General features: G+C 34.4%; 1 protein-coding gene across 1 annotated transcript; it reads right to left on the reverse strand.

Moving 5' to 3' along the window:
- Positions 1-3,691: 3,691 nt before the first annotated feature.
- IL5 (interleukin 5) lies at positions 3,692-6,479 on the reverse strand. The gene is made up of 4 exons (XM_074285141.1): positions 6,314-6,479; positions 6,127-6,159; positions 4,973-5,101; positions 3,692-4,887 (listed from the first exon to the last, which is right to left on the reverse strand). The coding sequence occupies exons 1-4, from the start codon at positions 6,455-6,457 to the stop codon at positions 4,789-4,791; spliced, it is 405 nt and encodes a 134-aa protein (XP_074141242.1). The 5' UTR covers positions 6,458-6,479; the 3' UTR covers positions 3,692-4,788.
- Between the last annotated feature and the right edge of the window lie 7,199 nt (positions 6,480-13,678).

Raw genomic sequence — 13,678 nt, forward strand, 5'->3', positions numbered from 1 at the left:
TTTTCTGACACCTTAAGTTTGGGTTGCGTGTGTTTAAATTGGAATTCTGATTCTGAAATTGTATGAGACAATTATTATTAACTAATGCATGCTAAAATTGTGAACTTGTTTATTCTGGTATAAGATTTTAGAAACCCATGTGCAAATATTGAAGAATTACTACTGGAAATTTAAATCTATATTTAATTTGATTATAAGCAAAAATTGAGTCACATATTTCTATTTCCTAATTGGATGAAATACATTTAGGGTGTTATGTTGCTTTCTAAATTGTATATTGTGCAATTATAGAACGTTATGAGGCATGTTTTAAAATTCTGTTAGCTCTACTGGACATGTGCTTACTTTGTGAAGTTTTTGCTCAAAATGATTTAGTTATCACTTAAGTTGTAAATTTTAGAATTGTCTTGTTTCTTTAACAAAAACTATCAGCTGAAGCTTCTCAGTAAATATTGAGTTCATGAGTTTTTTCTGAAATTATAATTCTGGGATGAATTATTCTTTTGAGTTATTTGGTACAGTGAAGACTTTAGATAGAGTTTATTCTTGGATCTTTTAGCCCATTCTTTCTAACATCTAGCAAGGTAATTAGCCTTAGGAGATGAGTTTGGTATGGAATGTGAAATTCCCATACAAGAAAGAAAATACAGATGTAATCTGAAATTTTGGACTGAAAACGATCACAAGAACAAGGTCCACATATTCCTCCAAACTCAGAGTGAAGAAGGAGAAAATAGGGGAGGGGACAAAAGGAGGTAGAGAAGTAGGATGAGTAAAAATGTAGAATTAATGGGAAAGGGATGAACTCAACTTTTCAATGAACTCTGAAGTCCTCTGATAAGAAAGGCACATTCTGAATAGGTGTACAGAGGTTACTGACTGCCAGTCTTTCCTAACCCCAGGCCTTCAGAGATCCCTGGCCACAATATTCCTGCACTCCTCCTACTTCCTGTCCCCCACTACTTATATTGGTTCTATGAAGTCACACACACACAGCCAATAAAAGGAGATGTACCCGTTGATGATGTGTTCTCAATGAGGCTAGAATTCCTGTTCCTGAGGTGGTCCTTATTAGCTGTAGAGATCACGTCCGAGTGCCTCAGACATCAAAATTGACTTCCTTGTTTCACTGTGTGAGAAGCGAGGTGTGGGGGGGAAGGTTCTCTTTTGACCCTTACAGGTAGGAGACTTGAAAGAAGAGAAAAAGTTTCATATCGTTAGTGGATAAACAGTTAGTGGACAAAAGAGAAAAGTAAAAGGATAGATATACATCAGTGAGGGCTGAAATGAAGAATGTCCATTGTTCATACAAATATCAAGTTCAATAATCAGTACCTTAGACAGACTTATAGAGATTAAGCTAGACCCAGAATTCAACAGTTGGAAGAACATGATCCGGATTACCCTTCAAAAATAGTGCTGCTTTTTTTTTTTTTTTTTAAGATTCCAAAATTCTCCATGAAATAAGGGCCTACCTTAAAAAAAAAAAAAAAAAAAAAGTTTTTGACTGCTATTTTTTTCCATGCATTTCCCAGTATTCCTCCAAAAATACCATATACTTAAAACAAAGAGGAAAAAAATAGAAAAAATCGACCTGCCATATTTTAAAAAAGGATACTTGCAGTATTCCACATCTACTGTCTCTGAAAAAAAAAAAAAAAGGGAGAAGGTATCTCTTCTTTTTTTTTTTTTTTTCCTTTTTTCTGAGGCTGGGATTAAGTGACTTGCCCAGGGTCACACAGCCAGGAAGTGTTAAGTGTCTGAGACCAGATTTGAACTTGGGTCCTCCTGAATTCAGGACTGGTACTCTATCCATTTCGCCACCTAGCTGACCCTAGGTATCTCTTCTTTGGGGCCCAGTTTTGTCATTATAATTTCATAACATTCAATTTTTATCATTTTGCTCTTATCCTTATGAACATTGCTGTAATTATGCATACTGGGTTTTTGTTTTGGTTTGGTTTTTTTGGTTTTCTTTGCTTCACTTTGCATTAGTTCATGAATCTTCCCAGGACTGTGTGATTTATCATATTTTTCTTATAACACAATAATAATTTATTATACTCTCTCTCTTTTTTTGCTGAGGCAATTGGGATTAACTGACTTGCCCAGGGTCACACAGCTAGTTAAGTGTCCGGGACCAGATTTGAACTCAGGTCCTCCTGAGCAGGGCTGGTGCTCTACCCACTGCACCATCTAATCTCCCCTACAGTCTGTTTCTTAACATCAATAAACTTCCAGTGATATCATAAGATTTTTAGTCATATACTACTATCCCAGAGCTGAAATGGAGAATTTCTCAGAAGGCAATAGAGAAGTGCATGATAGGTGTGAACATTACAAATAACGAATTACCCAGAATTGTTATATAGAATATCATTGAAGAAATGTAGAGCCAGGAAAAAAAAAAGATTTAACTGATCACATAGAAAAAGCTAGGAATAACAAGTTACCAGAAGGAGATTTAATAGCAATAAAGATATGTATTGAGGAGATCCTGAATTGATTCAATGGAGCAAAACCTGTATCCTATTACGACTTGAGTTTCTGAGCCTACAAATGGAAAGGACAAACACAACAGAAATACTACCAAGCCTGATTCTTGAGACCAGAAAAGGAAGTGGGGAAAATAGTTCTTCCCCCACATCCAACTCAGTGAATGTTGCCTAAGCTTCAAGTGAAGGGACCTTTACTCTCTGAATATTACAGAAAGAGAGGATACTATCCCATTCTGGTTGTTTGAAAGACACACTTTTTTTCCAGCTATGTAGCTAGTGGAAAAAGACTGCTTCCACCTATGTTAGAGGAACATATGTCCCTCCCAGAAACAAGTCCTTGCCTCTTTCCACCTGGATGCTTCATTTTAAGTGATCTAGGCTCAGACGAGGCCAGTTACAAGGCGATACACATGAGTGGACAGACAGGAAAAGAGGTACAGGAAAAGGCTGTCATGAAAACCCAGAGAAGACACAATGGCGAAAAAAAGACGAGGACTGGAGACAGTTAAATGATGTAGTTGATAGAGCACTAGTCCTTAAGTCAGAGGGACCTGAGTTCAAACCCAGGCTCAGCCATTTAACATTTCCGTGTGATCCTGAGCAAGTCATTTAACCCCAATTGTCTCACACCCCCAAAAAAATTTAAAGAAAAGACAAGGACTGAGAAAAGATTATTATATTTTGTCATTAAGAAATTTTTGTTAACTTCAGAGAGAGTGATTTTGATTTGAGTGATGAGAAATAGTAGCCCTATTTCTTTGCAAAGAACTAAGAAGTGAATTAAGAGAAAGTGGAGGCAAATAATGCAAATATTCTTTAGAAATCTGGCTGAGAAAGAAGGAGGAAAAACAGTATGACAGCTAGAGTGGATGACAGGATCTGGTGATAAGTGATTTTTTTGTTTTGTTTTTAAGCTAGGGATCAGAAAATAGGGACAGATTGAAAATTAGGATGGAATCCAGATTTGGGAATGGAATTAAGTTTTCTTATTCCAAAATAAGTGATCTTTCCACTATATTAGGCGGCCTCTCAGAGTAGAACAGTGGGAAGGGAAGAAAAAAATGAAAAAAATATAAAATAACTTTATTATATATTTGAAAGGAATAGCAAGTTGTACATGATAGATTTTCAGTTTCATGTGCAATTATTATTTTTATTATATTATTATAGAACTGTTTTTGTTCCATAAATAAAAAATAAAATAAATTTTAAAAAGAAAAATTACTAGGACCTTCTTCTTTATAATCCTAAAACCAATAAAGGAGAAATAAAATATAGAAGATGCTCAGAACACTTAACTATAAACAGTAAGCAGAAGGTTTGGCCTTGGTGAGGAATAGGTTCAATTTTTCATCAGAGAGTGGAGAAGGTGTAGGGATGATATCAAGGGATTTAGATATGTAGAATAGGGTAAATATATGCAGTACTTGATTTCTATTTATTCTAAACCTCTAATTTAAAAAAAAAAAAAAGCTATACTGATCCTTTTTTCCTTTTGGATATACTTACACCTGGCCAGTGAATCTTCTTTTGTAATAAAGTTAAGCAAAAATAACCAATACATTGGTCACTTCTGACAGTGTATAAAAATACCATACCTATTGTCCCCTACCTCTCTAAAGAAAGAGAAAAGTTTTCCTCATCTCTTCTCTGGAAGATTAGTCATTGCGACTATGTACATAGCATTGCTTTTTAATGTTATTTGAGTTTACATTACAACTCTGTTGTTTTACATATAAAAACACTGAAGCTCAGAGAGTAACAAGTCCACAATTAAACAGGAAAGGCCCAAATGGCCCTACATTTTAAACATATCAAAGTAAATAAATAAAGTATAACCATGTAATTTCTTGAAACCACCAATGCCACACAATCTTGAGCCAAGGTTGCTGTCATTGCTTATACTAGCTATGAAGTAAACACCAAATAGAAATAAACATCAAGAGCTGCATTTGGGAGCAGAAAGGAGACAGATAAAATTGCCAGTCAGTAAATCACAACTGGGTCAGAAGGCATCATTTGGGTATCTCTTGACAGCATTATTTTTAGAAGAATCAATTCATTTCCAGAATTTCCAAAAGTCCAGTTGGACAAAACTAATATTTGAATATATGATGAAGAAATCAGAAAGTATCAGTAAAAATTAAGATATTCTGTTTTGCAGAAAATGTTTGTGACAACAAAAAAGTCTCATTTGTTTTGTAAAAGCTGCCAGTATGTCCTTCATCCCAGTCAGGCAAGGCTCATTTAACTCCCCCAAATCAGTCCATCCCAGCCTCCCTTTTCATTTTTAACTTTCTACTGTCCACTCAGTATTTACTGTTTGAAGAAACTCTTCCAGGTAGTCCAAGAACTGCTCTACTTTTCTTCTTTCTCCCCCACATTGTTTCTGAAAAAGGAACAAATGCCAGTGTTAGAGGCTGTCCCTTCTCAAACCACAATCATATAAAATATCATTGATCCTTACAACTTACTTCTTTGGTAGTAATGTGTTCTTTTAGAGAAGAAAAGTTTTGAAAAATTCTTTCTACCACATTGTCTTCAGCAGTTTGGTTCTTTAGTGTTTCTATTCCCTGGAAGATTTCTTCAATACACAGTGGATGCTAGAAAGCAAGAGGTAAACAAGAGGTAAATATTTATTTTAAAATACTGAATCTGCTTTGTTTGGCCCTGACAGCATGCTTATAGTTCCCCAGAAGTTTGCTAAGTTCACTTCTCATATTATAACTAACACATAGACCACTGGAAATGTACATTTTACAATTTTGATATAATTATATGAGAATTCAATTCAATTAGATTGTCATGATTAAATTAAGATGCATATTTGTATGAAACGCATAGATCTGAATGACTAATACTATCAACTATCAATATATGGGTAAATATTTTAGAAAAATATCAATTAATTGATCAATAAGTGTTTATAATTTGCTGCTATATCATAGTAAGTTATTAGTACTGTGCTAAGTAATGAGAATACAAAGAAAGATGCACATGCATATACTCTGTCATTCTCTGTCTCTGTCTCTCTTGGTCTCATACACACACACACACACACACACACACACACACACACACACACACACACACCTCACCCCCCCCCCCAATCAGAGAATCTCAGTTAAAAGTGCCTGGCTTAGTTAGCTATATAATGCCATGCAAGTATTTTCTGTGTGATATCCCTGACACTCATCTCATGAGGCAATCCATTCTATTTTTCAACAGCTATTCGGAATGATAATTATAACTAATACTTGTATATTGTTTTTAAAGTTTTACAAAATGCGTTCCTCATAGTAGATAAAACAAATATTTTCTCTACTTACAGATCAGAAAATTAAAGCTCAGAGGTTAACTAATTTGTCCATTGTCACTCAGTGACTATCAGAGTTGTTTTTGTAACTTGAGCTTTTTAATTCCAAGACAAATTCGAAGAGGCTGCCTCTCAATTACAAAGAATTACCAAAAAGTTTTTCTTCATAATCCTAAAACTGTAAATAAAGAAGCAAAATATAGAAGATACCCAGAATACTTAGCTCCAGATAGTAATTGCTGTTTTACATTATATAAATATGATACTTGTTTATAGATGCAATTGTTATTCTGTGACCATAATTTCACTTACATTTTTTGGATCAGGTATTGAAATCCTGAGAGTCTAAAAATAAAAGCATAACAATAGTTATCTTTTGAGTTTTTGACACTTGTTACTAGCAATATTATTTCATCATAATATCAACAATAAATGGTAAGCAAAACACCAAAATTATGACACATTTTAAAAAGAATCTGTTAAATAAATTGAAAATTACCCCATTGCCTATCAGCAAAGTTCGGTGAGCTGTGATTAAAGATAGAGTTTCTGAGACCAGTCCCGTCACTGGGTTTCCTGTTGCAATCCCGTAAGAACAGCCTGTACAGAGAGCCAGCAGTGGAAGACACACAAGCATTTTCATTATGCTGAACTGCTCAAGGTTAATCTCCAGCAAAGAAAGTGTGTACTACTGGGCTATATCCCCAACCAATTTATTCTCTCTCTTTGAGGAAATGAATAATTACTAGTGATCTTTGCAACTGATAGGGAATTCTGAATAGGGGCACATCATGGAACTTAAAATTTCCATTTCTCCTCAAATTATTTTACTTTTATTTCCTCATAAAGTGATATAACTCTTTATTTTTTTAAATTTCCAAAGATGTTTTATTTTAAATTTTTTCCCACTTAATAGTATTTTATTTTTTTCCAATTACATATAAAAAGTTTTCAACATTTATTTTTATAAGACTTTAATTTCCACTTTTTCTACCTCCTTTCTTCCCCTTTCCCGACCCCAACATATCAAGGAATCTGATATAGGTTATACATGTACAATCATATTAAACATATTTCTACATTCATCATGTTGTGAAAAAAGCATCAAAATAAAAGGGAAAACAATGAGAAAGAAAAAAAACAAAACAAAAAATGAAAAAAGAATTTTCCAACCAGCATTCAGACTCCATCTTTCTCTTGATGTGAATAGCATTTTCCAACACGAGTCCCTGGAATTGTCTTATTGTATTGCTGAGAAGACCTAAGTCTATCAAAGTTGATCATTACATAATGTTGATGTTTCTGTGTACAATGTTCTCCTTGTTCTGCTCACTTCACTCAATATCAGTTCATTTAAGTCCAGTTTTTTCTGAAATCTGCCTACTCATCATTTCTTAAAGAACGATAATATTCCTTTACCCTTAGATATAACTCTCAACTTTAGTAAAATAATTCATGGGGAAATTTCAATATTATTGATTTCAATGCAATTGTGATTTCAATATTATTGAGGAAACTCCCTCCACCAATATATGCTAGCACTTCCTCTGTATCTCTTAGTCTTAGAGCACTGCCTAGAACACTGAAAATCAAGTGGCTTTAAAGCACTGAAAAGGTAAGTTGACTTTTACAGGACCTCATAACCTATATATATATATATATATATATATATATATCTCACAGGGGTAACTTGAACTCAGCTAAGCTGTTCTTGGAGCTGTCCCTTATTCCATGCTAAATTTTGAATTCTAAATTCTCTCTTTCAGGGATGAATAGAATTCCTCAAGCCTAAGTGTCCACCCTGTGATTGACTCCTCTATAAGGGAAATATAAAAGTGAGTGACAGACATTAAAGTATACGTGAATCAAAGAAATATATAATCAACTTTACAGAGTAAGCTAAAAGCTAAATTAGAAGGCCTTTATATGCCAACAGAAAAGACTGTGTTTTTAATTTAAAAGGAATGGTGAACTCTTAGGAATATTGCATACTTTATCAAAGCTGACAAATGATTAAGGACATTCTTCTGGAACTCTCCTCACAGCCTCCCCTCAAGTATTCTTGCTGATTTTTTGCCTTTTGAGAGATTTTAGGTCTTCTCTCTTCTTTGAGATGAAGGAATGGATAGACTATTCCTTTTAGAAAGCCATTATTTTTGCAGTCCCTGGTCACTCTCAAAGTGGTGGTATAGTTTTAAAAAAACTCTACAAAACATCAGCCAATGTAGGAAATCAGAGATTTCAAAAGGAAAATAAGTATAACTAAGGCAATAAAGGACAAGATTTTAGAAAATTGATTAGAAGGCAATTAAATTTCATTAAACTTGAGATTATTAATAAAAAGTATTAACAGCTAGCCCCTTTAAAACCTCAAATGTTTTAACATTTCTCAAGTGCTTTATAAATACTTTCTTGTTTTATACTCACAACAACCCTGGTACTTTTATCCCTATTTTATAGATGAGGAAACTAAGGACAAGTGACTTGCCCAGGGCCATAAAGCTATTATATGTATGAGGCACGATTTGAAATTAGTTTTCTAAATCCACAACTTTATCTACTGCTTTACGTAGTTTAGGTTGTTCTGTTTTAAGAAATCACACTAAAAATAAGACTTGCACTGACTAGTATTGATGCTATCTAAAATGCCAGCATTGCCTTAAACCAAAATCTTTATCACCAAACTTTTCACCCACAAGGAAGTTCTGCTTGGTTTTATATGTTCTTTAAAAAAAAAATTAGTTTGGGTTTTGGCACAAATGAAACCAATGCAGTTAAGATTATTAGGGAAACAGAAATTTGAGAAACCATTTTTCCAGTTAGTATTTCTGATAAAGGCCTCATTTCTATTTAGTTAAATTGATAAGAATACATGTCATTCCCCAATTGATAAATGTTCAAAGAATATGAACAAATAATTTTCAGATAAAGAAATTAAAGCCACTTATAGTCATATGAAAATATGTCCTAAATCACTATTGATCAGAAAAATGCAAATTAAAACAGCTCTGAGGTATCAGATTGGCTATGATGTCAGGAAAAGATAATGCTAAATGTTGGAGGGAATGTGGGAAAATTGGCATGCAAATGCACTGTGGGAGTTGTGAACTGATCCAAACATTTTAGAAAGCAATCTGGAACTAGGCCAAAGGGCTATCAAACTGTGCTGAACTCTGATTCAGCAGTGTCTTACTGGGTCTATATTTCAAAGAGCTCATAAAAGAGGGAAAAGGACCTATGTATGCAAAAAAAAAATGTTGTAACAGCTCTTTTCATGGTAGCAAGGAATTGGAAATTGAGGGGATGTTCATTAATTAGTGAATGGCTAAATAAGTTATGATATATGAATTTAATGGAATATTATTGTTCTAAAAGAAACTATCAGCAAGCTGATTTCAGAAAAGCCTGGAAAGACAGAAGTGAACAGAACCAGGAAAACATTGTACACAGGAACAAGATTGTGTGATAACCAACTACAAGAGACTTAGCTTTTCTCAACAATACAGTGATACAAGACAATTCCAAAAGACTTTGGATAGAAAATGCCACCTGCATCCAGAATAAGAACCATGTAAACTGAATATGTATCAAGACATACTATTTTCACCTTTTTGTTTTTTTTTTTTTCTTGTGTTCCCTCCCCCTTTTCCAGATTTTTCTTTCCTGATGTGGCTCATATGGAAGTATGTTTAAAATGATTGTACATATATATTGTATTTAACATATACTTTAATATATTTAACATGTATGGGACTACCTGCCATCTAGGGGAGGGGGTTGGGGGAAGGAGGGGAAAAGCTGGAACAAGTTTTTGCAAGGGTCAATGTTGAAAAATTACCCATGCATATGTTTTGTATATAAAAAAAAAAATTAATTAATTAAAAATAAATAAATAAAATGATTGTACATGTATAATCTATATCAGATTGCTTGATGTTTTGGAGAGGGGAGAGTTAAGGGAAGGAAGAAGAAAAAAAAACTGGAATTTTTACAAAAATGAAAAACTATCTTTACATGTAATTTAAAAAAATATATTATTAAAATAAATTTTTAAAAATAGTTTGGAAGGGATATGGAAGCTTAGAAATGTTGCTGAATCACAGAGATGGAAGGGTCTGTATACAGATGTCAATAAGTTTAATCCACATTCAAATCATAAATCCTGTTAATACCATTCCTGGAAAATATTTATCTAGCTATTGCTTAAAAGACCTTTGATGACAGGGAACTCACTATCTACCTCTGAATCAATGCAGTATATTTTTGGATCTCTAATTGTTAGGAAATTTTTCCTCTTTTTTGAGCTGGTCTATTTCTTCCTCAACCTCTTTGTCCAAGTTCTTCCATCTGAAGTCCAACAGAATAGTCACAGGTGGCATTAATATAGTATTTTAAGAATATTATCTTATTTGCCCTTCACAATAACCTTGTAAAGAGGTTAGAATCCATTAAACTCCAGGATATTACAAAATTGCAAAATCTTAAGAGTTGCAAGAGACCTCAGAAGCCATCTTATAGCAATTCTATCTACAATATTCCCAAGTAGTCACCCAGATTCCTTGTGAAGACCTTTATTTAGTGAAGGGGAATGTATTACCTCCCAAGATGACCCACTCTGCTTTTGGTGGATAGTTCTTATTGTCAGGAAATTTTCTCATATCCTCTGTAATTTCTATCTGAGCACAAAAGTCTAATTCTTTTTTCACTTGATAGTCCCTCAAACATTTGAAGACTGCAATCAGGTATTCCCCATGTCTTTTCTTTTCCAGGCCAAATACCTACAATTCTTTTAGATTTAATTCTTTATGCAAAAATAAGAAAACACATTTCATTACTATGCAAATTTATTTTTGTTTTTAATAAGTGATAAAAATTACATGTATACTAAAATTTAAAAAAATAAATTTATGGTTATAAGTAAATGTTTCATTTTTATATCTATTTAATATACTTTTATGTAAAAAATTTAAAATTACATTAAAAATGTAAAAAAATAAAAAATTTATGTAAAAATTTCTTAGGTGAAAAAGGGTCACAAGTGCAAAAAGTTTAAGAAATCTCATTCTATATGATAGCTTTTCAACTATATGAAGTCTCCTCAAACTTTTCTCTTCTTTAGATTTATTACTTCTTTCCATACTCCTTTAGGCTATCTTCAAATAATTTTAGCATGAAATAGTTTCTGAGTCCTTTTATAATTATGATGTCTTCCTCAAATTTTCTTCCAGTTTGTCAATGTCTCTCTAATACATCCCATTTTGAACTAGATATAAAATTCCAGATGTGGTCTGATCCTAGAAAAGAATGCAGGACCTATACTGTGTATCACTCCTTCCCTAACTTTAGACACTATACTTCTAAGGAGATATAAATACGGGAGATGGGTTAAATTACCAACGTCAAAGAATGAAGCCTTTGCTTTATTTTTAAAGATGACTCCTCATGAAAAGTGCAAATATCCCCACTAATACACTGAGATATCTGATGACATTTAAAGTGTCTGACTCTAGTAATCCTAAATGCATTTACCTTCTGGAGGCATCTCATTTACAAAGTGAAGCTGTAAGTCTGAAGAATTGTTCACTGTCTCTGCAAAAGAGGGAGTCTGATCTTTTAATGTCTGTCATTCACTTTTGTATTTCCCTTATTGAGGAGTCAATCACAGAATTAGTCAATCATACCCTTAGTATGGAGAAGTGTATTCATCCCTGAGAGAGAAAATTTAGAATTCAAATTTTTTTTTAAAAAGTGTTTTAAACATGGAATTGGAAAAAAAATTAAGCCTATTACTAAGTCTAAATATTAAGTCTATTTTTGGTTGCCATATCATATTGCTGAGTCATATTAAGCATGCAATTCACTAAAAGCTTCTAGGCATTTTACACATAAATCTGCATGTCTTATATTGTACTTTTAAAATTATTTTTAAAAAAATCAATGTGGAGAACTTTATTTTCTTTCTTTCCCTTCTTTCTGTCCATATAGGGTCCCATATCTTTACCTGCAGGTATTCTTCCCAAAGGATTGTAATTTTTTAAAAAAATGCTGAAATCTCCCAAGATATCTTGGGGTTTACTGGTTATATATCCAATCTGGGAGGTTTCCTCTGGGTTTCTGACCAAAATAAAAATATTTCTATTTCTATTCACTGAGTCAATCTGGTTCCAAATTCTGACTTAGTTAAGCTTGGGCTAGGAGTTATTGTTGGCCAGTAGTCTTTAAAAAGAAATCTAGCCACTAAACTCGAAGATATCTTGTGATATTTCAGCGTTAAAAATGATAAACCCTTACACTATGACTTTAGGGAAGAGAAGGATTTCTGATGTAAAAGTGAGGAGGGAGGAAGAGATGGCCATTGCAGAGGTAGGGGAAGTAGAAGAATGTTTAATGATGCTAGAAAGGTTGTGCCAAGGATGGGAAGGGCTTTAAAAGTTAAACAGAATTTAATTTGATTCTAGATACAATAGGAAAACTAGGCTGTGTGAATATTGAAAAGACGATGGATATGACAAATGTGAACAAAGAAACAGTAAGACTTGGCAACTGATTGGCTATTTGCACTAAGGGAAAGTGAGTAGTTGAGGATAATGCTGAAGTCCTGAACTTAGGAGACTCAAAAGAATGTGACTTCAAAAGAAAGAGAGAAGTTTATAAATGGGGAGGGTTTAAGAAGAAATATAATTAATTCTATTTTGGGCATCTCTAGAACATTCAGTTTGAAAGGTTCTTTGATGATGGGCTGATAATCTTGGATCACAGCTTTACAATAAGAAAAGACATGCATCAGCGTCCTTATTTTACAGAAGAGGAAACTGAAGCTAAAAAGGTTAAGGCTATGCAGGTTTTAAGTGGCAACTTGGGAGGTTGCTAGGGAAGTTGAAAAATACCTGCCGTTCTATTCATTCACTAAATATTTATTACACTTTTAAGTCCCGATGCAAGGCTGAGTAAAATAAACTTTAGACAGACCAATCCCTGGGTTTAGAAAACTGTAAAGAAGATGCCAGAATGCATTAGCACAGGGAGTTTGCTCTCCAGGAGCTCCCCATGCCAGTAAAATCCAAGCCTTGTATGCTGACCGGTTTCACTAAATGCACAAACGTCTCCGGTATCAGTAGCAAGAAAGGTCAGACTGACCTTTTGACTTGTTTTATGCAAAATAGTTTCCGATTATGTTGAAAGTTCATTCTCAAAGGAAGATTACTATGTCTAACATCACACGGAAGATGCATTATTAGTAGAAAACAAAACATCCATTTTGAGCAAAAAAAGAATAATCAACCCCTCATTTCTAACTTTCTGAGGTTTAACTTTGCAGCTTTTCCCTGGCTATTCAAAATGCCAAGACATGAAGTTCCTGTACTGGTATTTAACCGGAGAGACAGGATGGCTCGGTGGACTCCGTTAGCATCCCGACCAGTATTTGTACGAGAACTCCGTCTGACTCAGTTTCCTCGTCCGTAAAATGAGGGTTAATCACTTTGGCCTTTCAGCAGCGTCTGCGAATCTGGCTCAGTCTCGTTCGCCTTTCAGAACTCCGAGCCTAGAGCAGGAATGCGTCCCCCGAGGCTCTGCCTAGGCCCCGGTCTAAAATCCGGCCTTCAAGGGAGTAAATCTCCCATTACTTCCTGCTCGAGACAAACCTGCGCGCCAGGAGTTCCCGGGAATCCGACCTATAGCGGGCCAAGCCCCAGACAGGCAAGCCCGCCCAGACAATTAGAACTCCGCCCCAGGCGGAGCAGATAACGTTTTACATAATTTGGGCTACTTCCGTCCCCGGCAACCTCTCGCCTGCAAGGGGTGGGGAAAAGCTTGGACTTCCGTTCTGAGACATCTACGCTAATAGTTTGGAAGAGGAGCGACA

This window comes from Sminthopsis crassicaudata, chromosome 2, assembly GCF_048593235.1.
Source record: "Sminthopsis crassicaudata isolate SCR6 chromosome 2, ASM4859323v1, whole genome shotgun sequence".
Classification (NCBI taxonomy): Eukaryota; Metazoa; Chordata; class Mammalia; order Dasyuromorphia; family Dasyuridae; genus Sminthopsis; species Sminthopsis crassicaudata.